General features: G+C 43.4%; 1 protein-coding gene across 1 annotated transcript; it reads right to left on the reverse strand.

Annotated features, from left to right (window-relative positions):
• Window positions 1-5,738: 5,738 nt before the first annotated feature.
• Window positions 5,739-26,055, reverse strand: TRIB2 (tribbles pseudokinase 2). The gene is made up of 3 exons (XM_010306232.2): window positions 25,786-26,055; window positions 21,485-21,777; window positions 5,739-8,083 (listed from the first exon to the last, which is right to left on the reverse strand). The coding sequence occupies exons 1-3, from the start codon at window positions 26,053-26,055 to the stop codon at window positions 7,615-7,617; spliced, it is 1,032 nt and encodes a 343-aa protein (XP_010304534.1). The 3' UTR covers window positions 5,739-7,614.
• Between the last annotated feature and the right edge of the window lie 509 nt (window positions 26,056-26,564).

Here is a 26,564-nt window from a genome sequence, read left to right on the forward strand (position 1 = left end):
AAAGGCATGAGCTTCCTCTTGCTCAACTAAGTAGAACTCAAAGTACCACTTGGCCCTTGACAAGGTCAGCACGCAGAGTCATTCTGGAACAGGTCAGCAACATTTCTCCTACTCAAGGAGGCAAAGGGCATTACCTTCCTTACATTTACCTATGCACAGACTACTCCGAAAGAAAGAAAAAAAAAAAAAAGCACAATCACCCTGCATCTCCTGTACTCTGAGGACATAGATGCAACCTTGACATTGTCCTGGCTGCCTACACACAGCTAAATTTATCCTGGAAATATTTAGTCCTGCAGTAAAACATGGGTTATACTCATGGCCTGATCAATCAGTAAGGATGAAATCAGACAATTTTGACTACCCCAGTTTTATCAGCTGCAGTCAATAGCAAAAAGTCAGTGGATTTCTCTGAATCATGCATTTCGTGCTGCCTGATGTTCTTTTTTTAAATTAAAGACAGCACATAGCTAACTTTCTGACAAATATTGCTGCTGTCCTGAGGTTACATGAGATCACTGGTTATTCATGTTAGCAGCTCCTCAGACAGAGCAAAGACTCGATATTCTACACAGTAGAAAATGGATTTGTTGACATTTCTCATCGTGTTGAAAAGAAAAAAAGAAGATGTTTTTTCTTTCTCTGCCATAACGTCTCTGTTGCAATCATGCTATTGCTCTTCCAAGATATTTGCCTTTGACTGAATTATAGAGTTTTTAAAAAGTAACAACTGGTAAAATATGCATGTACTTGCTCATCTTGAGCATGTTGATTTGATTGGCCTTGATTTGAGCTACCAAGGAGAGTAGGCATGTTATGTAATTTTTGAAGCAAGGTTTATTCTAATAAAAAGTTTGTAGTAAAATCTTTTTACCCTAATGCAGCTGGAGCCCTGTCAGAAACTCAGTACCCAGAAGAGCTGCAATTTTTACCCACAGACACACTTCATCTTCCAGCTGCTCTGAAGGCTGTTCACATGGATCAGGCACATTTCTCGCTAATGTAAAAACTTACACTCTTTATTAACAATTATGAGCACTTAGAAATTACAAATAATCTGCAGTTATGGTGCTTATATATAGGAGGGAGTAGAATACAATGAAATATGAAGTAATAAAATGCCCATTGGTGACCAGTAAGCATGAACTCCCCTCTTCTAGCTGGCTGACATTGAGCTTTGAAAATTAAACTGTAACTGCATGAAATTGAACTTTTTTTTCAACCCAGGATATTCTAATTCTGACTAAAAACATGCCTAAATTTTATCCTTATTTCCAGTGACTGAATTGGATCGAATTTTAACAATACACTTTTATAAGAGAAACAATGAACTAACCAAATTGGAAGAAAGAAAAAAAAAAAAAAGACGACTGAAATAAAGACTGAATTGCATCAGATGAGTGCCCAGTGGTTTTATGGAGCAATGAGACTCCTCTTGTGGAAGCACACACAAATATCCAAGCCAGGTACTCAGAGCAAACACTGAAATTGTCCTTTTAAGGGTAAGCATAGAACATAAGTGTATACTTAATGACATCTTTGTATAGCACAACACGTGTGGGTTGTTGAGTCAGGTCTCAGTCCAAGCAGAAACCAGACACCTGTCCACCTCTGCCCCACACCTTGGCTCGACCCATAGAGCACACTGTTCCTAGGTGCCCTCTTAGTGCCAGTATTTACAGTTCCGGCTGGAAGTGCCTGTTTTTAAGAGTACATTTGGTCACAACGGAAGGGAGGAAGGTATCTGTTTTCTGTTGCTGCCCTCCACACCTCCAGCGTGCTTCTGCAGATGGGAGAAGTGGAGGCAGCGTAACTCTGACTCCTGCAGCAGCACTGAGTGCTGCCTGCACGCTGGGGGCAGCAGGCAGGGGCAGGGGCAGCAGGCAGGGGCAGCAGGCAGGGGCAGGGGCAGCAGGCAGGGGCAGGGGCAGCAGGCAGGGGCAGCAGGCAGAGGCAGGGGCAGCAGACAGGGGCAGCAGGCAGGGGCAGGGGCAGCAGGCAGGGGCAGGGGCAGCAGGCAGGGGCAGGGGCAGCAGGCAGGGGCAGCAGGCAGAGGCAGGGGCAGCAGGCAGAGGCAGGGGCAGCAGGCAGGGGCAGGGGCAGCAGGCAGGGGCAGCAGGCAGGGGCAGGGGCAGCAGGCAGAGGCAGAAGCCTCCGGCCCTGCTACGCACTGGCCAGCAGCAGCTCTCCTGCCTTCCTCGCTGACGGATTACACCCACTTAGGTGAGCAGGCAGAAGAGAAGACCAGTGTTTGCACTGCTATGTCATGATGTACCTTTTCACTTTGTCACTTGGACTGGCTTTGTGGAGAACCAAAAGTTCAGATCTGCACTTCCCTGCAAGGAGGGGCTGCCCAACACCCACCTCAAACAAACTGTGTGCTTAACACTGATGTTTGGAGATTAACATGGGAAAAAGTCTAGCCCAAATGGTAGGCGCACAGATTTTTACAGGCGCCTTATCGAGCACGAAGTGTTTCAGTCTTTCCAGGACCGACTCCAGTGTCAGAGGGCGAGTGGGAAGCACGGACAAACACACCGTTTCCTTCTTTGTGTGCTGCCTTTGCAGCATGCATTTTGCTAACCTAATCAGATGAAGATAAACACCTTGCAATGTACTGTATAACTGACGTCAGCTTTTTGTGTGCTTGGAATGATGTCAGCACCAGCTTTGCAACTACACTTTAATATCTTGAGCAGAAATAAATGCAGTAGCTAACCTATTACTTTGCACAAGCTGCCACACCAAGATTATTTTGTTTTCCCCCTGCAGGCTGTGGATGTTACGCGAAGGAGGCAGGAGAGCCAGAACAATGCGATCCACTTCTGTGCTGAGCCATTTTTCGTGAGGAGTCTAAAGGAATTTAAATTGAATAATAACTAGAATAAATGACACCTCTCGGCACACACGTCAGGCTCATTTAGGCCCTTAAGAAATGAATTCTACTCATTTACATCAGTGCAAATAATATCAAATGAATTTCTCAGGATTTACTCTACTGTCACCGTAAATACATTTTTCTTCACATTTACATACATTCACCAATATACTGAAATCTTTCCAAGCCAAATATGGCCTAGAGTTTCAAACTTGTATAGTGGCCTCTGGGGAGGCATCTCAGGAGGATCAAAATTTCAAGCAAATAGCCTAAATTGGCTTTATTCAGAAGTCAAAAAAGCAGAAATGGAGGCATGGAAACTGGTACCAAGAATGTAACTATCAAAAGGACATTGGGAAAAGCAAAAGTCAGTGCCAGAACTGGCCTGATTTAAGGGCTTTTTTTTTTTGCTTTTTTTTTCTTTTTTAAAGAAATTTTCCTCAGTTGTTTTTCATGTTCCAGTGGAATTACACCACATTACAGGTCATTTATATCCTGCTCTACTTACACTTTGATTTCAATTTGTCTCATCATGTTACCAATTTTCAACATTTGCTTCTACTGAAAGAATAGGAAAGTTACAAGCTAGTTAAGTTGTTAGCTATACTGTCACTTATTAAATTAGCAAGTTTTTCATAGAAACCTTAGAAAAAACTTTAAGAATAAAGAACTGATCATTACTAATTCTTTTGGTATTCATTATGCTATTAGTCACAGAGCTCACTCATACATTTCCAAATTTCAACATAATCATTTCAGGATGAGGAGCATTATTTTTTCCCCTTCCCAATAATTTTTCCTTGGCATCACATTTCATACCCTTCCTCTCCGACTGCCAGGAAAGTGCGGTTTGGGGTTTTAGGGGCTTGGATTGGCCTTTTTTGTTTTTTTTTTTTCCTCTCTCTTTTCAGAAACACAGGTTTACCAAGGTTATTTCATCCCTAAGAGAATGCATTTTTAATTGACTTGTTTATCCCCATAACACATGCACACCTCAGTAAGGCTAAGGGATCAAGTTATATGACATCATGGCGCCAAAGGAATAATTGTCACTTGTTTGTGCAGTCCTGAGGAAAAGCCTGTAGCTTGAAATCGCACACAGTGCTGCATTGACGAAATAAGTGTTGTGGTAAATAACAGGGTTTTTTTTTCAATTTTTTAATTGGGAGGGGTATAGGAGACAGAGGGGCTGGGGGCTTCTGCTCCCAAAGTTTGCCATAGGGTCCCATTCTGTGAAATGATTTTGTTTGTAGACATGACTTTTCACCTTGCTCAGTTGTGAGATCATCCCTTTCCCCAGGACCAGGAGGCAGCTGAGCCCATCCGGCAGTCCCTGCTCAGCAAAATCCTGCATCCCACTGCAGTTGCTACCCAAATTGAGGGTTGAGCAGCGCTAAGAAAGCTGCTGAGGCATTTCTGCAGCAAGCAGTGCTATACTTGTACTCCGCTAACAGCATTCATGAAGCAGGAATAAAAAAAGAGCCAGAAATCAGCTGTTTGAATCACAGATTCCCCTCTCAGGTTTCACTTTAGGGACAAGGAAGCTCCGAAAACAAGGCACCCCTTCAGCATTTTGTAAAGCTGACTTCAGCTGCCAAAGGATTCCTCCGCAGCAACACCAAGAAAGCTTTTGCCTCGAATAAAAAATTCACTGTAAACGAGCAATCATTAGTCAGCCGCATTTTTCATATAATTACTGGCAGTGAAAAAGCAAGCGTGCAGGTTGTTGTAAAATAAGGTCTAACTACTTCCACCCAAACAGAACAGAAGCCGTTCACATAAGTTTTAGTGGGGGAGAGGGAAATCCTCAGCACCCCCCCCTTCTCTCTCTGACTGATTACAATCTGCTTTTTTTGTATAAAGCACATTTATTGTGGGAGTTTGATTTGAAAGAGTTTCCAAGTAGTTTAAACTTTGGCTGCAGGCATACAGATCATTTAAAAACTGATCTTCAAGTGTTTCTCACATTAATAACATTTCTGGTTGGTGCTATAACCAACGGTTTTAATTCTCAACCTACCAACTGAAATATTCAACACATGCCAGGAATTACCTAAGATGAAATCATGCAGTACAAAGTTAGCCAGCCTGACAGTAAGCCCTGTGCTAGCTGGTTTGGTGCAGTATTTTTTTTTTATTTTTTTTTTGAAATGGAGAGGTTTGGGGCAGGGGGGTTTCTTTAGGGGTGATCATCACCTACCTATGGCTTTTTCAAACCATAGAACTGCTGAAAACAGACTGTATTCTGGTTCAAATCAAAGCTCAGTTCAAATGGGCTTTTCTTAATAGACCAGGATTCGTCTGTCCTGCCTCGTATTCACAAAGTACCTTATTACTCCACATGCACGTCTACGTGATCTCACTACCTGCACCTATTATTATCCAAGAATAATGGCAAAGCCAGAATCTGGCCTTAAACAAAAGGCAGTAAATTAGAAGGTGCTATTTCAGATCCATCCTTTCTGAGGTGCAAATGCAAGATGCACATTTCTCTAGGACTTTAGAAAAGTGCAAGTGCCAGCTTGCTCCACTGTGGTATCTCTCTTCCTCAGCCAAAGAGCCTCCCATCACCAAAAAGACATGGGTCTCTGCATTTCAATACCCTCCTCAAAAAAGGTAAACCGGCTTGATAAGTGGTAGGGACAAGCCAAAAAAAAATAAACAAAATGAAAGCCAGTTTCATTCATAGCAAAGGGTAAAATATTTGATGAAAAGGCTTACAGTGTTACCTTGTAAATATAAGTGCTAAGCTTTCTCAGCTCACAGGTCTGGCAAGAGCTTGTTAGCAGTACAAAAAATACCAGCTAAATGTTCCTAACGGAGCACAGACATTCAGTATGAACATCATTCACCACTGAAGTTTAGTTAAATATGCACAATTTTATTTATTGAAGAGATTAGGACAAAAACATTAAACCAAATACATGACAAAGCACCAGAGGCAGTAAAACCCCACCATGCACATCACCAATCTTTCCTCCTATAAGGTACTTATAAAATAAAAAAAAAGTCCTTCTTGACACAGCACCATCTTCAGAGTGTAAAAACATTACTCCTTTATATTCTTAGTTACCAAAATAGAACCAAGGCAGGTCAGCTGCAGCTAGCTTTGTCTCTTGATAAAGAACTGTGAAACATCCTCTTGAGAGTGGGACCATAACTTTCCTGCAAGGCAGGCAAATAGCATCCATACGTCAAATGCCAAGTAGCTGTACGCACATGCCACATACTATAATTAAGCACAAATTCAAGTAACATTTACATACTACAGAGTCCACATGTACCTACCCAAAAAACATGACCACTTCACAAAACGTATACAGGCAGTAATATCAGAACAACTGAGGTACTGGAAACACAAATATTTATGCCAAGAGATTTCAATATCATACAGCAATATAAAAGCAGTAATAAAAACATTTGCCAGTCTAAATCAAATAAAGCTATCTAGAAAAAGAAGCTAAATAAAAAGTTATTTAGGGACAGAAATACCTGAACAGAAAAGAAGTGTGTTAACTACAGCATGTAACATGTCATCCCAAGTCAACCCGTAATTGAAGTACTGGCTTAATACATCACTACTGTGACATTTTCTTCAATAAATAGAATAAGTCTTGACAATACAAAAGGTGCATATTACTGTGTATGTTTCAAGAGGAATATCTGTAATATAAATGTTCAGCTTATTAATACCCTCTTATTTCTTATTCTGGACATAGACAAAAATCAAACCCAAACAATTCTTTTCCCAAGTTGAAACGAATTCAAAGAAAAAAAAACACAATACTCTTCTTCAATAATAAAGAGCCCTCTATTTACAGGTGGGCCAGTCAGTTAAAGAAGAGATCGGTTCTCAGATAAAGACACGATTAAGGGCTTTATGCCCTCTCTAGTCATATACGTGCAGCATGGCAGATATGGAAGCCAGTATCTCATATCTTTTAAAAAAAAATATACAGTTTTCTTCTTTTTTTTTCCCTATTATAGCAGTAATGCATCTGGAAGTTTGAGTTATAATAACTTCCTGCAACAAACCATTTGACACAAAACAGAACAGCTTGTTAAATGACAGTTACTTCCCCTTAAGGGAACAAAGCATTAAAATGTCATTTCCTGACAAGAATATTAAGTACTTTATTTAGAAGAAATGAGTTGAAAATAGCTATCAAGAGACATGAACTGAAATTTTGTTTGTTTTTAGCACCCACTTTTCATGTCCGTCTTTGTGCACCTAATTTTTTCTTAAATTAATCCCATTAATTATTAGACATCTGATTAAAAAAATGTTAGCCAATTGTACTTTCCCTGAATAATGGCTGAAGTTAAATATCTAACAGTGCGATGCCAAGATGTGAGCTGAGGCAAAAAAGTTTCTATTTGTCGTGAATTACCACTATTTTTAATGGAACAGAAACAGGAGTGATACAGCTGCACCGGAATTGGCATGTGCAGTCTCCTTGGCTCCAAAAAGGTGAGAAGCTACAATTGCTCCATGCTGCCTTTTCTCCTCCAAATCAATCTAACCTGATAGCAAGCTCCCCCCGCCCCCCCAATCTGTCCCCATGCTACATTTGTTATATTAGCTCCTTGTGGAGGTTCCTTCTCAATCCGAGGACCTCTGAGTGTCTTTTGCTACCAAGCTAGGCTGATGCAGGATGTGATTTAACATGGTCAGGAAGGGCTCCTTCATGTGTCCATCTCCAGGTTGTGTACCTTCTGAACACCAGTCTTTGTGCTCAGTTAAAGAATGGGTCCAAGTCTTCTTCCATGTTGACATCAGGCACCAGCTGATCTGATACTTCCTTAGCACCATATCCTGAATTCGTTACATTAAAATCTGTAGAAAACCATGGATGGTCCAGAATTTCCTGTGAAGTCAGCCTTTCCGATGGCTCCCGACGCAGTATGCTACGTATGAGGCATTTTGCCTTGGGGGATAGAGTTTCTGGAATGTTAAACTGCCCACGACGGATCTTGCTGAAGAGGGAACTAGGCTCAATGTCATGGAAAGGATAGCGTCCAACTAGCATGGTATAAAGCATGACACCTAGACTCCATACGTCCGCTGCTTTGCCAGAGTAGCTGCCATTTGTGTTCAAGATCTCTGGACTCACATAGGCTGGGCATCCATGCTTATCAGAAAGAGAGTCATCATTTCCTCTTAAAATATAAGCATCTTCTAGGCTTTCCAATTTCACTCTAGTCCTGTGGACAAAAAAAACCAAAACCATCAAGGTAAGCAAATGTCAAACACAAATTCCTGGCTGCTACAATTACACGGTTATAATAGTAATATTCTACAAAATTCAACAACTGCTGAAGTGTATCAATTTAAAATCCCACTCACAGCACTTGTTACAGATAACTGATTCTGTCTCTTCTATACTGGTTAGAGACATTAGAGACATATAGGGAATATTGCTGCACACACAGCTACAAGACGACAAATACAGTTCTGTCCATTAGTAAGGTCTTAAAAAGAAAAAAGTAATTGCCATATTCATGTTTTGGTAAATCCTACATAGACGTGATTTCCCAAACGAGACATAAACCTCAAGATTTTTTCAGTGTTGACTGTACTCTAACGTACCTGTGTAGGACTCAGGTCCAAATACAAGCCTAGCCCTAACTAGACAAGGTTATTTTGACACCTTCACATTGGTGAGCAGCTACTTGCACCTGTAATTCCACAAATTTCAACAGAAATAAAATAGTCACTCTCATCCTAAATGATCCCTCTGACCAACCAACATTTTTCTTTATCCCAGCATTAAGGAAAAGCAATTTCAACAGATTTCAGTCTTCCTAAATAGACCTTTGAGCAAAGGGAGATCAGGTAAGCTGAACGCCACCAAGATAAACAGCAAGTTTATCTACCCAGCTGAAGCAGAGGAGCTCCTCACGTTGGAATGAACAGAGAGGCTAGCAAAGAGCTTGCAGAGAGATGACAAGGATGCCTTACCTAGATTGCAAACTCCTTCTGCCTGCAAAGCACTGTGAACTTGTCATTGTGCTGCAGTAATTATCTCTGCAAGACAATTTTCTTCTCTTATGGATATCACACAGGAGCAGAAAAAATGATGCCGAGTTACTTGTCATAGCACTAGATGAACATAACCTTTCTTTCCTTTTAATTCTGCCAGTGTCTGTTAACTATATTTAAAAATCTGTCCCTGTTAAAGGCATCCAAAAGGATTACCAATTACCCTTTAGACTATTTGCCAGCAATGAAAGCAGAATCACTACAATGCAACAGGACTTGTCCAGTGCATCTGGATGGAAGAGTTACCTAGCAGTAGGGCAGGTTTTCTTTTCAACAACTCGGGATCATAACTCAACCTTGGGTATTACTGTCCTCGTCCCTCAGCCTCCCCAGTCTGTATGGTCACTCTTAGCCCTGTGTCATGGCCATGTTCCCATACCACAGACATTCACAGGCAGGGACTGAACTTCATCCCAGAAATCAGAACTTGCATCTCTTGACTAAAGCACATCATTGAACAGGCATTAAAACAGACAAGGAGAGCCCTGTTTCTTAAATGTTTACTGAAGACAACATTGCTCGGGCCGGAGTTGCAAAAGACAGCTGGGACAGCTTTGGCTTAGACTTGGTTCCAGGGCAGCTCAGCACTATCTTCTTTGAACCAACAGAAGAGCATTTTACTCCGTGGAGTACTCCAGAGGCAACTGTGCCATAAACTCTCATAGTGACACTTGGACCTTTTCAACAGCTAGAGACGTTTATTAGCAGAGGTGAAAGCCCCTTTGGCAACGTGCCTTGAATCAGGAAGTCATAAATACAGAATTCAGAATACCTGGCTCCCAAGCACGTGCGTCAAGGCAGCTCCTTCTCTCTTAAATAGGCCAGTGTTTTCTCCTCCAGTGCTGATGCTGGTGGGGTTTGCGCAACACACCTGCTTCCTGATTAATTACCCATTGCCAGCCTAACAGCACTTCTCCTGGTGATGGACAACCCCCTCATTAGCACTCAAACAATACTTTACAGCGGCAATATCTCACACAGGAAGCTGGCTGCAAGGAGAAATTCACTACAATTATCAAGACCACAGCAATTTCCCTCTGTACACACCTCAAAGGGTCCAAAACAGGAGAGGGACTAGAGAAGAGTCTTTTCACAATGCTCAGCTTCCAGACGTTCCTGCACCTGCACAGCACAGGAAGAGCAGCGAGGAGAAACGCCCGGGGGGGGAAAAAAAAAACCCCAACACGCCAAGGAGGGCAGAGAACAGAGAGGAGGAAATGAAAGGGAAGGCAGGGACATGAGTTGTGGTTCCCCGTTTGCATTGCCCACCTCAGTTTTTCCATAGAAAAGTATGTGTAGCAATAAAACGGTGAGGCCAGCTACTCAAACATGCATTAAGTCACTGAACTGCCAGACAGGAAAGCATCCACTCACGCCCGCTAACTAACAGAAGCAGAACACACACACAGGGAGCGGGGCAGAGCATGCTATTTATAAACAGCTTACGGGAGGGAATTCACCCCCCATACAGGCTCTCCTGCCATCCCAGCGTCAACACCGCAGGGAAATGCTGTCTACTCTCCCATCCTTTTTTACATTTCTGGGAGTTGCCAAAGAATTTAGAGAAACAGTTCAGCGAGAAGCTTTTATATTACAGAAAATTATTGAAATTCCCTAATCTCTCATTTTCTACAATGGACATGGTACAAATCCACCAAAGAGCAGACTGCAATTTTTTGTGTCAAAAAATTCTTTTTTTTTCTTCCAACAGGAGAAATAATTTCTTGATAATAAAGCAGAAGCAGCATACAAAAGCCTTATCCCTGTCCTGCTTTTCTTGCAAGGTGCTGCAGCCCGCAGCCCTCCGCGTGTGCTACAGTGGGTTTTGTTTAAGCAAGCAAATGGAACAACAGCTGGCCCTTATCTGCCTGCTCCTCCATAAGCTCTGGCCAAATGAAGCAAACACTCAAACCAGGTTTTTCATCCTGCTGAGTTGACAGGCTTTGAGGAAACAAAAGGTCCCAAATTAAACAAAAACATGACCTTCAGTTCTCCTTTTCTCTCCTCACCAGCTCCCAAACCCTCAATGAGTAACATCCTCGTGTGTAAGGTACAAGTGGCAAAATGGCTCCTCTGCAACGAGGTGGAGCTCCAGCGCAGGTACGGCACTGGACACGCCACTCCGCGCAGGTGCACATTTCCCTCCCAAACTGCTGGAGCTGCATCTCTTGAGCAGGTACTGCCAGGTTCACGGCCTCAGTGTGACTTCCTCCCCCTCCCAATTACCACCAGCAGCAATGCGGGTGTTCCCATTTTCATCTGTAAGGTTGGGTGTCTTTGCAGAAGGTGACAACGCAGGTTTTCCATCCTTACAGTAAGGATAGTGCAGCAGTAAGGGACGGGCTTCCCGGCCCGCTTGGCACAGCTGGTGCACAGAAGCGCTCAGGAGCTTTTGCTGCCCAGGGCCCTGGCTCGGCTCTGCCGGCACCCCTCACCGCCAGCCAGCGCTGGGGGACCCGCTCCAGCCCGCCTTCACCACTGACGGATGACTTCACATACCTCAGCCTCGCATACAGAACACAGTCTGTAATTGTACTACAATTGAGTAATACGCAGGTGTAAATGGCAAGCCTCACTCCCCTTTTTACAGTCATTTCACGTTTTTTCAGGCAATCAAAAAGGAGCAGCCTGGCTCAGGAGCTGCTATTTCCCAGTGCACAGAACCCCATCTCTGTGAGAAACAGCTCCCAGCTCTGGCTGGCCTTCCCTCCCTCCACATTTCAAGCACTGCCTAAAAGAGCTCTGTTTTCTGCAAGCCAGAGATACTTTTTTTGAGGGGGGTGGGGGTGGAGAGGAGCAGGAAAGAGGGGAGTCTAAATACACAGAAATGCAGAGACGCACTGGATGAGAAGCAATCTCTCTCTCCCACACATACTCTCTCTCAGAGGAAGCACTGAAACCAAATATCCAGGAAAAAGAATAAAAGCCAACAACAACAGACCCTCAAAACTGCAAGTAGTTTCTGAGAATACAGAACGTCCACAGCAAAGGGTGGGGAGTGCATCCAACTGCAGAGTAACTGGACAGCCCTAAATTCGACACTTGGCAGGCAAGGGACATACTCAAAACCAAACACTGAGATGTGAAATCATAATCAGCTTTGAAGTGCCTCCCATCACAGAGCAGAAAAAGGACAAACAAAAATCATTCTCTTTTTTTTTTCAAAGTCACATTTCTAAAGAACTCACATTCTCTAAATAATTAACTCACATCAGCCAACTGAAGGACCCCCACAAGAGAAAACAAGTTTTCCAAAAGCATTTGAGTTCGACCTCTCAAATGGTTGCAACAAAATTAATCCCTAAAGTTCAAATGTAAGCTACTGCCAAAGCCGGATGAGAATCACTTTGTACACATACTGTAGGGCAACAAAGACTTTTGTCAAGGCTTACGTAATTACAGTACATAATTTCAAGTTTTAATGCAGACCCTGAATAAGCACTTGGAAACAGAGCATTATGCATCTATCAGATCATTGATAAAACACTGCATTAGTCTAATGCATTAAAAAAAATACAACCCTGAATCATGGCTATTTAAAAAGGGGAAGCTATTCTGCCTATGAATGCTTTCCCATTACTGGTGAATGAAACCACAGAAGTGCAATCAGAGGGCAGCAGCAGCACTCAGACGGGAAATGCGTCTTTGTCCCCATAGAAACCGTCAGGGAAACCCATGAAAAACAATACCACTCTGAATTTCTTATCAATATGCCATTCATTACTTGACTGCATTCAGACTTTGCTCTTCACTAATGTAACAAAACCTAATCAATTAAACGTCTTCCAGAAGATTCTTCAATGCAACCTCCTGAGTTAGCACCCGTCTCTGGCAGACGGCTTTGTTGCACATCCTACACTTTTTTCAGAGTGATTTGTATTATTCCTCCCTGCAGAGCTCAGGGGCTACTGGCAAATTGCTATCCTGCCTTTTGACACTGAAGCCAGGGTTGTAAGAACCCGGCATTCACACTTGCTCTCCAAAAGCAAACACAATTTCCATACCAAATTCAGTGGAATTATTCAGAGGACTCTAAGCTCATAAGGCAGGAGGGGAAAAAAAAAAGAAAAAAGAAAAAAAGAAAGAAAAAACATTAAAAGCAGAAATACTGACTAAAAGTCTGAGTGTTTCAGAGGAAAATATCTCCACTGCAGTAAATACACAGTCAGTAGTAAAGCAGCCCATGCCTGAATCAATGAAAGCAGTTGCTTCTAGTCTGCCCCCGAAGCCATCTGTATGGGAAATAACACCTGAACCACAGCCGAGCCACCGTTACCATTTTGGGAACACTGACAGCAGACCAGACCCACAATTTTAGTACAGCATCATTCCCCAGACGACAGCCACATCAGCTGCTTTGGGAGAAGATGGAAGCAGCCATCCTGCTATGGACACTCCAGGTACACCATCCATTTACTATTCAGGCTGGGCCAAAATTAGATGATCCAGATTTACTGATTCTGAATAGCAGCCTCATGCCCCCAGATACCAGAAAACAACCATCATCACCGTCTGAATTGCCATTTTATTAATATGACTGCAGGTAAATACAAAATGGCAACTTCTAAGGGAAGAGGTGCCTCGCAATATTCCCCCCTACACATAAAAAATGACGGTACCCAAGCAATGCTATCTCATATTTCAACATTACTCTGACTGAGGCCAGGAAAGCCTTTCCCTAGGTAGAGGCACTCAAGCCATCAACTGCCCAGTAGATCAGGGATTGCTCCTATGTGGCCAATAATTTACAGGTCATTTAATCAAGGTCAATGCTAGCACCCCATCATAAAGACGAGATGAGCATGAATGCAATCATGCCATTAGAGTCACAAGGAGGGGGGAAAAAAAAAAATAAAAGGGAAGTTCAACACTGCAAACAGTTATCTTTTGCTAATTGATTTTTTAACTAAGGGAATCTCTCCTAAATAATGCAGAAGTAGGCTGCCGTCGCAGAGACAGTAAGATGGGGAAGGCATCTAACGAAACCCCGTGCAGATGATTTGCAGCTTGGTGTAAAGACTCATTCTGAACTCACAACTACCCGATCTCCTCCAGGGGCGGCGAGGCACACGGGATCAGAGGGGAAATGTTATGCCATCAATTTAAATCCTGCTCCTTGCACTGTAAGATCCCTTCCAATGTGTAAAACAGCACACAGCCTGGGAGTTCACCGCACAACATCCTACACAACTTCAGGGGGGAAAAAACAACAAACCCTGCACAAAGGCTGTCAGACAAACTGTCTCTTGCATAATGAAACAGGCTCACGGATATGTTTCGAAAGACAACTGGGACTTGCAGGCAGCACAGGTTTACAGGATGAACCTTGTTCCTAAGGGAAGATTCCCTCACCGGTACTTCCGCAGAATGAGGAAGCCTCTAAATATTACATATCCCCCACCCTTCCTCCAAAGGGATGCTACCCGCACATTCAGCCCTGCCCCGCGCCCCCTTCCTGGCATGCAGGACCCAGCAACTTCGGGCTGTTAACTTGTTTTATGCTGGGTTTTCTTCTACAGAATTCCACTTAAATAGTCTGAGACCACCCCCACACACACCTCCAAGGAAGGGCTGGGGCCCCAAAGACCTCAGCTTTACAACGCTCAAATCAGATTACTGGGAACAGCCTGTCCTCTATGCCATGTACTCAGCTTCTTCCATGCCCTTATTGCCTAAGGGGACAACACGTTCCCCAAAAAGTAGGTAGGTAGGTAAGTAGTAACATGTGTGTGTTGGGTTGCGGGCTCTGAAATCCAATGCAGACCCTTCCACAGAGGGGCTTGGTTACAATACCGCGAGGACGCCATTATTTCATAAGCAACTGGCTCACGACAGCCACTTCACCTCACTTTTATCTTTTTAGATCACACTGAAGGTCAGAGCTTCAAAAAGCTTTGTTGCTCTGTAGGCTGTGCTCACCATCTTTTCCAGGTCTTTTCATACAACGTATGGTGAAGCTCCACAGGGAAAGGAGACCAAAATTTTATTTTGTTAACATAACTGCACATTGTGAAAAAAGCCCTACACTTTCTGAGCCTGCAGTGGGTGCTCAGTACCTCTCAGATAAAGCAGGGACATTATTTCACAACGCCACCGGAAGCCTTTTGCTTACATGTCTGTAAACCTGTCTTCAAGCAATATACATCCACCAAAAAGCAGGTGCTTAAGACTAAAGACACCCCAGGTTGACTCCTGTTTACCATCTCCGCCTTTCCTCTCCCTCCCAAGCCTGAAGTAATCTCATGGTGTGATAATAAGGACAATTAGAAGAAAAGGCAGCAGAAGAATTTCACCATGACAATCCACTGCAGCTGCCACTAGCTGGGCTCCCTGCCTCCCCTCCTCACCCCCAGCATAGATGTCCACAGAGGTCCTCAGTCTCCACTCAAAAGTCAACATGGAGTATTTTGCACTGAGTCTATGGATGGAGGTTTTCAAGTCTTCAAAATGGCCAGCTGTTGAACTCTTAATGCAAGACATCTTAAGAGACATCTTCGTCCAGGGACTGCAAAGCACCTATCATCAAAGAGACCAATCCTGTGATGGGCATCTCATGACAGGCACCCAGCCATGCCAACCACACCAGGCATTACAGCCAAGATGAAATACAGTGTTCAGCCAGAGGCACTCTCGGAAAGTCAGACAGCGTGGCTGAGGAGGACGGGCAGGACATGGGGACAATCTGCAGCAGGACAGCCCAGCCTAAAGGCAGGCCCCCAAGCAGGGGTCCCCTCCTGCTCCAGGCATGATATGAGGCAGCACCTCGACACCACCCTTCAGCAGAGCTAGTACATGAGGCTGCAAAGAGGAAAAGACTGAAAAAAGAGTGAAGAAGAAAGCATACAGGTCCAACTATGGGTCAAATACCAAAAGACAGCACAGTCCAAGGGTACCTTCTACAAACTCCAGAGTTGGGTACTACAGCAAAGGCTCTTGCCACCCATGGTTTCATTGAAGAGCTGTGAGCTGACTCAAGGTCCATTGGAGCTCTCGTTCCCATCCTGGGGCCAGCCAGCAGCCAACTTCTCCCTGGCTTTCATTTGTGACCTTAGGTGCAGCACTTAACCTCTGTGACTATCTATGCCTTCGGGAGGAGATTTAAGCATTTCACAGGGCTGGTATGATGTTTGACATCTGCAGATAGCCTCCCACGCCCGGCTGGGAAGGGTACCGCATACCCAACAAATCCAAAGCGCGTTGTTCCCAGGATGACAGGGAGAAAACAGAGGCTTAGTAACCAAACCACATGAAGGCAAAAGGAATCATGAACCCTTCTGTGGACAGTAGTTGTGGAAAAGAGTTTTGCAACTGATTTATCCTCTATCCTCAGTTTGACAGCAGAGATTTGGTGCCTGTGAAGAAATTTGCCTTCCTCTCCATTATTATTCTAGGAATAGTAATTTTGGGGTTGAAATCTGACCTATGATTCTCCACTACTGAAGAAGTTATGCTCTTTGGTACTGTGGCCCCATTCAGGGTAATGTGAAGTGCTTAAATGACAAAACAGATGAAGACTGGTTTTATTTCTAAATCTTCTGGTATTTAAAGAGCACTCCTATTTTGCCTGATTTTCTTCCACTTTAGGACTCTCTTTCTAGGACTTAGGGAAAGCGTTAACTTACCTATTCTCTATGGAATGGTAAGTAAAACAGCAAGTTCTAACACCACAGGGAAAAAGCGGCTGACCGCATTACACTTTGACAAATGCTACAGAGGAAACTTACTACTAACCAGAAGAAAATGAAAGGTCTACTTGGAAAAAGGTCAGTAAATGCATTCTGTATTTTTTTGTGGGATCAGGTTTGTATCACTAGGATTGCAAACAACATAACCAGGTCACCTTAAAGCATCATCCACTCAAAGCTGAGAAATTCTAAAGGAAAAAAAGAAGAAAAAAACAAAAGAGCACCAAATAAATATGTTATGCTAACACAGGCTTTCTAAATTAGTGTATTGTACTGGCTGCATTCCCCTGGCGCAGAGCAAAAAAGTGTCAAATTCTATTTTTATTGAATCCCACCTGCCTCATATTTACTCAAAGAATACAGGAAAATTACAATATCTAACTAACAAAATTATTTTAATTTTCCCTTCAACAAGTATGATGAATGTACAAGGTCTTTAAGCTTCAAATATTACGACAGCTAATATTTTAATATAATTAAAGGCTTAAAAATGCACTAAAGAAATTAATAATTCCCTGACAGCAGAAATGTTCTTGTATTAAGAAAACCATTGGAACAACCAACACAGAAATGCTTGATTTAATTCTGAGATCTTTGAGGTGGCTCTTTCTCAAAGCATGTGCTATATATCAGACTGATGAACTGTTTTATTAGCTATATACTGTGTATAGTGCTATTTTTAGCACAACCCAAAAAGCCCTCCCCATTCTGTAACATCGTTATGGGACACCAGCTAGGAGAAGGGCACAGTCGCTCTGCCCAAGGGCCTACTATGAGGACAGGGTGTACAAGAAAAACTGTAAATACCATGACATGAACACAGCAAAATTAATCAAAAGCAAGAGCCCCACAACGATGACCCGGCTTAATATCCAGGACAAGAAAAAATTACTAACACGGATGGAAGCAGAAAACATACAAACCCACATGTTTTGTCTTAGCTCATCCCCACTGTTTTGGATTCAAGTTTTATTTAGAAGTTTAAGGAGCCAATTTTTAAAGTATTCAAGAATCTTACAGGTACTTTAGAAAGCCCGGTGAGACCCAGCATGGCAAGTCAGTGTTGTTTTCCATATTTTCAGTGCTCTGAACATCACTGTCCTCATTTAATGGATGTGCTGCTTCTTGCTAACTCAGTCTTACAAAACGTTTCCAGCCATGGTGTAATGTCTTAGAAGTTCTGCTTCATCAAGATCAGCTGCAGGTTTAAGGAGCTTAACTCTGAAATTTCAATACTACAAGACTGGCCATTTCACCTATATTGTAGAAATGGAACCACAGATACACCTCCCCCAAAAACACACACACGCACTCCCCCCCATCTTCTTTTACACAAAACAAAAAAAACACCATGAAAGACTTAAGGTGCTTGGCAACAGCACACATCATTTTCATGGAATGCAATTTACCGTATCTTCAAAATTTCTGCAGTTCAGGATTAAAAGAAGCTACAGATAAAGTAAAGTACCTTGAAACACAGGAAAATTGGTTTTGTTTGTTTCCACACCATGGAATTTTGGATTTCATTTTAAGTGCTGATGTATTTACACACATGCAGTAGTAAGATGTAACACACCATCACTGCCTACCTTTGATTTAGCACATCAAGAGAACATCACCAGTAAGATTAGGACCCCTGCAAAATGCTCAGCACTACCAGTCTCCAGCGTTACTTTTTTCCACCATCTTACCTCCCGGTTCATTACAGACATCCCAAGGCATTGCAATTTGCAACATCCAAATAACATGCATTCTTAGTAGTGACATCAGTAGGAGCAAAGAGCACTCATGACGCTGTTACATCAGGAGACTGAATCTTTGCAAATTCCAGCCGTAATTTAGATAATGGGAATGGAGTGGAAAGAGTTTCAATGCTGTACACACTCCTCTACAAAACTCAGGAGCTCTGATTTCGTATTGAACTACCAGGACATCATTAGGATCAATAGAAAGAGTATGTACTAAGAAATGCTTTAATTGATTTTCTTTTTTAAATGAATGGAACTGCTTCCATATATCCTTCCCATTCTCTCTGGCTCCTCCAGTCTGGCAGCTCTCAGCTAAAAGCAGACAAGTATCTTCCTTTAAAAAAAAAAAAAAAAAAAAAAGCAGCGAGTTTTCCATTCATGTGTTCCCTGCTTGCTGGATTTCCCATCTTTTCTTCTACCAAAATAAAAGCTGTGAGAGTCTTCAAGAAGAGAAAGTTTCAAAGCAGTAGGTACTAAAGGTGAACTGCAGAAAAACAGACTTGAAGAAACAGTTAGGAAAAGAACTACTAAGAAAGAGCTCCACCGAACAACAGGTGACACGCAGCAGCAGAGTTCACACACATTTCTCAAAACATCATTTTCATTTCTTTTCTTCCTCCTTGGTTCATTACTGGTATCAAAGATCACAGAGCACCCGTCTCCCAGGCAGGGCTGCTGACGGCAGCTGCTGGAAGGCAGGTTGCTCAGCACGCAGGCACCCTCACCAGCAACCTCAGGGAAATGCGGGTTTGGAGGGGTGCAAGCAACACACAAACACCTCCACGAACCCACAAGGACCAGGAAGATTTTTCAGCCTAAATATAGCAGCAGATTGAAAGTGATGACTGATTACAGTCTGATGATCAGAGCATGTGAAAAAAGACAGTCACTGTTTGGTTCTATTTCTATCTCACACTATTTCATCTCTGTTTATTTAGCAGAGAAAGGATTACAATACCTCTCTACTTACAAATCAACATTACATCCAGAAGAAAACCGCATTATGATTATCTTAAAAATAACCAGCAAGTCATATTTGACCTTTAAAGTGAATTATTGTATAATTAGAAGACACTGTTCAAAAGTGAGTAACTGTGTGATTCTGCAGACTACAGTTACGTTAAAAACATTCATAAAAGCAAACACTGCTATTATAGTACGCACCACTCTTCTTGGGTGGCTAAAGGATTTGGCCCCGTGCCTCGTGTTGCGTTCAGTTCCTAGTAAGCAGCAGGGCAGGAGTTCCAAAGCACTCAGCACGGGCCCGCGGCTGCTCCCGCGGCACTGCCCTGAGCTCAGGCTGCCTTCGCTTAGAGCACAAAGCCACGGTGAGCCCTAGGGCTTCTCCAAGTCCTGTCCTTTGTACAAAACCCCACAGGTTTACATATATCCCCAGGAAAACAAAGAAAAAAATCCTTTTAACGTTAGGACGTTATCAGCTACAACAGAAAACAATCCTTCCCTCAACTATTTTATACAAGTTTCCTTCTTATCGGCATTAAAGGTGCTAGAATGGTGTTTAATTATTAAACTCAGAGTAAAACTCGTGAAAGTGCAGTTTACATCTACCTGCTTTGCATTTCTCTCTGAATGGACATTAAGCTACTTTCATTTTAGGCTTTTTTATTTGAAGAGGAGGAAAGGGTAATATTGGGGCTGTGGTGGAAAAATAAGGAATAGCTATTTGCTTTGCAGAGAATTGCCTGAACTGAATTAAGAAGTGAAAATATGTCTTTTATTTTTCAGTTTGTAAAGAGATTAAAAGGAGAAGTTTATTTTGCAAAATACAGCTTGTAATAAAATTTAAGTAGAGAATATTTAAACAGGAAAGATGGTTGTCATTTTTATTTTAAGGCTAGGAACTTTTCTTTCATGACTGAATTGTGTATTAGTTTTTTTGTAATTCTCAGATCACAGACTTACTCAGCCTGTAGAAAACTTACGTGCCTCTGCTGTTGCTTATAACTTCCCCAAACAGAAATGATATGCACTGGTTATTTTAACAAAGCTCTCCAGAACCCCCATTTCACTCTGCAACAGTTTGAACAAGCTTTCAGACAATCTATAGGACTTAACTAAAAGGGAAAAACATCTCCCCATCCTCTACCAAGACGCGAAGAAGCACAAAGGCAGACTCTGCCCCCACTTAGTTCATTCTTTTTCCTCATGGTCATCTCCCAATTTAATCCCTCTGTGAAAGCCTGACATTACTCTGGCAGAGTTCCCGACTCTGGTGCTTCTCGTGGAAGTTGCAAGTGAACACATGATGTAGCATAACGAAAACAGGTAACCACAAGGAAAGAGATACGACGTTCCCACAGGTACAACAGTATAGCTATGGCTCAGCATCAGAAATAGCACTTCAACAATCTTACTAGAGAACCAAGCATTATTTTTTTCCCTGTCTTCCCCTATTCCTTCCCCAAATTATCTACACCCAATTATTGAAAGGAGAGCGCGCAAGTAGGAGATACAATTAAAAAAAAAAAAAAAAAAGGTAGTTCCCCAAGTACCACAACAACTCTGATGATACTAAAAACGGGCACCCACACGGCAAGGCAGTTTGAGTCTTAGTGTGATCAGTGACCACACAGTAGTCTCAGAAGCAGTCTCCAGATCCTTCCCAGCACGGGAAGCAAGAAGCTGTAGTCAAAGCAGTCCCTCAAAGCACTGGTGGCCCTTCCCTCCAACCTATGTCAGCTTCAACCGCTTGGCTGTTCTCCTTCAGGCCTCCCTCACTGGAATGAGCCATTTTAGTCCCCAGCCCTCTTTAACATACTGGATCTTTTCCTCCTTCCCTCTTAACACCAGCAGCATCTTACAGACATCTATGTAGAGCCTTCCTCCAGGAGATGTGCCCTCCTTAGGAGTGAGGGTGGTCCTCTGGGTGGAAATGCAGAGGCCAGGCACAGATGCAAATGGCACTCCATACTTACTTTACTCCAAAGCCTAAGCCAGAAGGTAAAATGGCACATCCATCCCATGATCAGGTTGCAGAGGAAAATAAAGGAAGTGTAAAACCTCGTGTACCACAAACGAGCAGTACAGTGACAATGAAGGGCACGGCATCCCATCACTCTGCGTATCTGACTTCAGGCACCCCCACCTGTGAAGTAAGGGAGACTCTTACCTTTCCTCATCCTTGAAAATAAACTTCCGCAGCTTGAGATCTCGCAGTACCAGTCCACCATCATGGCAGTGTGCAACAGCGGAAGCTATTTGATAGAAGAGTTTGGCTGCCTCCTCTTCTTTAAGCTTCTTGCAGGTACGAACAAACGAATGCATGTCCCCATAGCTCCTTTCAAAGAACACATATGCTTTTGTCTCCCCAAGAATTATTTCAGTAATTTGGTTGATATTTTTATGCGCAGGCAGACAAAAACATGGTGCTAATAACTCCTGGTAGCAGCCAATATCAAACACCTGCAGGAACAATGACAGTAAAGCCAGGGTTAGCGACACGAAGGACAGTGAAGTTATGGCACATCTAATTCCGCTAACAGAACCATCCCTAGGTACGATTTATGCTGCTGCTCAAGCTGCACCGATATAAACAGGATGTCACAAGCTCATGGCACCGAGGACAAGACAAAACAGACTACATAACCCCACACAGAACATACGCGTAACCTTGACGGGAAAGGCTAGTCTTCGAAACCTGTAGCAAGAATAGTTTCATTATCTAATAGCTGATCAAATTTAGAATGTAATCTGAACTCAGCTCTGAAGACCAGCAACATACAGAAGCAGTACTTAGAAGGAAATGTGTTTATCTTCTAGTTTCCATCCAAACCTCATAGAGGATATGGCCAGTAGCTTCGTATTGAGAGAAGCTGTCATACTAAATCCATTCTGATCCACATGCCCCTCTCTCTTAATTTTATTAACCCATTAGAGCTTTAAGGATCTTCAGTTTTAAAACACCATCTAGCTCTATTCATATTTACTTCCTGCCTTTCTTTCATCTCTGACAACAGCAAAGTCACTTTCACTTTCAAAGTCTCGGTTTTACAATGGCTGTTTATAAGATCAGGACAACAGGGGAAACAGCCCTGCCTGTTGGAGTGCAGACAAACATCCTTCACAAGGCAAAGACAAAACCACCCCGAACTCTCTGCATTTCAGTCAAGAGCTCCATGAAAAGCAAAGTGTCCCTTTACTAGTAAGTACGTTATCACTGATCTTATGAATGAGCTGTAAGAATTAAAAAGGCTGCTGGGAAACCCAAATATAAAAAGTTACTATAATCTAGTGATGACGAATGAATTGGTATTTGAGTCAATCGAGAAATGCCCACATTACAAGAAGAAAGACTTCATTGAGAGTAATACAAGTCAGTGTGCTAAAAGAGAATATGAGCAAAGTATTGATAGAAGTGATTTTTATTTTTAATTATACCTTCTCCAGAGGTATTACAAAACAAGGGATTAGCATTTCCACTAGCATAAAAATTCTATTAATATGTAACTTAGTCTTGGGTGTTTTGTTACTTTAGTAAAAAGAATTTAAGGTAGTCATGTGTCATTCTAACTGAACATAAAAATGAAGAACTCTATAGGTCTCTAACCAACTGGTTTAAACTGCAATTGTTTTTCTTCTTTTTGTGCCCTAGTATTTGTACTCCAACAGCAGGTATCTGTATCCTCTCCAAGAAGCAAATCTTGCTGCTTCCTCTGAAGCTTTAAAAAGCTTTTAAAACTGAGTGAGCAAGATACGGTTCAATAAAAATTTACCTGAGGCTTCAAAACCTGAGTCATTTTATGCTTCAGAACGCAATCCTAACAAACTCCTTCCGCAGAAAAGAACCCAAATCCCAAGAAACTAGGACACCCCCTCCTCACAACCTTCTTTCTCGTCACCCCATACCTGTGCTGCTACACTCCGGCACAGGCAAAAACAACCTTAAAGGCAGACTGCCAAACAGATCCAACACATTTTACGGGGGGTAGATTAGCACTGAGCCATTCTGGTGACATGGTGCGCCAGGAAAGCAGAACCAGGGTGGGGAGGGGGTGTTGCTAAAATCCCTGGTGTGTAATTCATTCCAGAGGAGAATTCATTGACATTTGGATCTCAAAACTCATAACTACTACATTGTAAGTGAATGGCTCTTCTACAAAGCGGCTGCTATAAAATAAAATTTAAGCAGGAACATTCATGTAGCTCAAACCCTCAGATGAAAAAAAGCCTTTCCAGAATTCTCTCCTAACCAGATTATCCTGTTCTAAATCAGTTGCATTTTGTGTTTCTCAGAATACGTTAAATAAGTAGGTCTGGATATGTACCAGTACTATGTTTGAAAGGGGGGGAGATGGGCAGCACTATCATACTGCTGCAGTCTAGAATACCTTTTATAAAGGGCTTCTTTGTATCCCAGCTTTTAAGATCCCTGGCCTCAATTCAGCAAATGTCCAATAAGCTGCAGTTTGATTTAGTTCTTGCTGGGAATTGGAAGTGAGAAGTTACCATTGTTTGGATGCCACAGAGCCTTGAAGCAAATAACGGCATCTGTACAGTCAGTGGGTGCAGCCAAATGAATCTCGAGAATCATCAGTATGTGTCTGTTATCCAAACCAATGTTTCTGCAAGCAATCTCTAAGAGCATCTTCAATAAGATACCACATAGCAGGTCTCTTAGCCGGAAGGCTACTTGACAAATAGTAGTCATGATACTGCAGGCATTTTAAAGCAGGCATTAAATTAAGATGAGTTCAGGACTGACAAGTGAGTATTCACAAACTAGCAATTCAGGCTACGATCATATTTTTGGAGCACAGCTAGAAGTAGTGCCTCACACATATGGAAAAACTGATACTATTCAAATGTCAGGATCAGCTCAAAACCATACAGCTTAAAGGGTAGGAAAAAAAATAATAAAGTCCACTCTTTGTGAGCTGCAGTTACGCAGTTCATACTGTTATCAAAACAGTGCCTTAATCCTGCAAACCAAACAGGAAACAAAGAAGAGCGTAGCCCCCGCTTTACTACTTGCTCTGCAAGTTCACCTATAATTTCATGCAGAGCAGCAGCTTTGCGGGATCTGTTTATTTCGTGAAAAGATGCCAATGTCCTAGAGTGCAGCACTGTACTACTGCACCGAGCAGGGCTTTCATTCTAGAAATTCTCATGTTCTGTTTCGGTTTAGTAACAAAGCATTCAGTTCAGCATGCAATATTAGTCCTTTGCAAAGTCACGGGCCCTTTTTTCCCCTACATAATCACACAAAGTCCTAGGTTGCCTTAACATCAGGTTTTATAACTCAATCAGTAAGCATATTTAAACTGCCCTCTGAACTCCCATCTTTATAAACAGCAAACAGGAGCAATTATTTTCTCTTCCCTGCTACAGCCTAGTTCACAACTTCTTATGAATCAAGTCTGAGAAAGTACGAAACAGTCAGCAATACTTTCATTAATCCCTGGAATACAAATAAGCTATAATATGTCTACTTTTCCATTTTGCAGTTAGTTCGACACTAGAAATTTGCCCAAGGTAGCCAAATGGCAGAATTCCACATTTTGGGAACAATACAAACACTGCAGCATGCGTTGCAAGGTTGCAATTTGCTACGTAGTTATAAAAACTACTACTGGGTACTGCCTCGGTTTGCTGGGCATAAGTCTGGGTCACTACAGACAATGAGAATCGCAATTTAGGAACAAAGGAAAATATTCCCTCAACCTGAAAATAGAAAAAACATCCCTCCACAGCCGTGCACGCATGTGGGTTTCTTTCTCCCACAGCTCACCTTTGCATAGTAGGAGCAAATTGGGAGGCAGAGAAAAGCAGGCAGGCTACAAAGAGTGGGATAGCTATTTTGTCTGCTCTTCTGAAAACCGTAGGTGTGCAGGTTTTATTCTTGCTCAATTGTGCAATGGGGGAGGATGCTGTTTGCAAACAACCTCCACGGTGAGGGAGCTCAGGCTGATGAATTCGATGTGGATTTTTTTTTAAAATCACTTTTAAGACAAAGCTGATGGCAATCTCCCCCTACCACCACCACTTCTCCATCCTCTTCCGTACCCCAACTCACAGAACAAGGGACAAGAAAAATCGAGGAAGCCAGCAGGTCCCAACACCTTAAAATTAGCTGGGGATTCCCTACTCCATTTTGAAAAGTGAGAGTGGGGAAGATGAGGCTTTCTCCTGATCTGAACTCACGTTAAGACCTACTTAAAGGACGGCTCTTTCCAGAACAATATCCCCGGGGTAAGAGGCAGAACTGGCTCCGGGCCACGGCTCTAACGTGGCCATTGTCTAGAGAGAGGGAAAAGTTACAGGATGCGCCTTTAATCCCGTCTCCCTGCCTTTTGTTTCTCAACTGTTTAATAATTGAGCTACACGACCGTGCTCGGCCCTCCTGCAAGACACAGGAAACCAACGCGCGACAGCAGGCGAACCCAGGGGGAGAACAAGGAGCAGAGGTATTACCTTGCAAACCAGCTCCTCGCCACTGTGCAGATGTACGGCTCGGAAAACGTGGTCTCCCTCGAGAGGCTCCAACAATAAGTATTTCCCGATGCAAGAAACGCAATGCGACAAGTTCGGGGTCTCCGGCGGGCTCGGCGAGCCTAGATTCGGGCTAAAACTCTGGCTTGGCTCGATGGACCGTATGGACGAGAGCTCCTCAAAATCCTGGGTTTTATTCCGCGGTCTCCCATATCGTGCTATCGTGATAGGGGTTGACCTTTGTATGTTCATGAGTATGGAGAAGACCAGCCGAGACGCTGCACCGGAGCCCTGGCGTGGAGCGCGGTCCCTCGCCCGTCCAGCTGCGGCTGCCTTTGTGTGGCGGGGGGGGCGGGAGCGGGAGCGCGGCGGCGGCGGGCGACCAGCCTCAGCGCCGCGTCCTGGGCACAGGGAGAGAGCGCTCAGCCCGCGGCCCTTTGTTCCGCCGGCGGCCGGGCGCGGAGCGGCGCGGAACAGCGCGGCGGCGGGGCAGCGGCGCCCGGTGCCAGGGGGAGCGGCAGCGGCGGCGGAGCGGGGCGCGGAGCGGAGCGGCCGGGCCTCGGCGGCCGCCGCTCCCGCGGGGCGCGCAGCGCGGGCGAAAACAAAAGGTTAGGTAACGCGCTGCGCGCAGCGGGGATCGTCCTTTCTCTCTCCTACGGGGAGGCAGAGCCGCGCTGCCGCGGCCGGGCTGTAGATGGCGTGTGAGCCTCGCCGCTGGCGCCCGGGGCGCTCCGAAAATGCCCCGCGAAATAGCGAGGGAG

This window comes from Balearica regulorum, chromosome 3 (genome assembly GCF_011004875.1).
Source record: "Balearica regulorum gibbericeps isolate bBalReg1 chromosome 3, bBalReg1.pri, whole genome shotgun sequence".
Lineage (NCBI taxonomy): Eukaryota > Metazoa > Chordata > Aves > Gruiformes > Gruidae > Balearica > Balearica regulorum.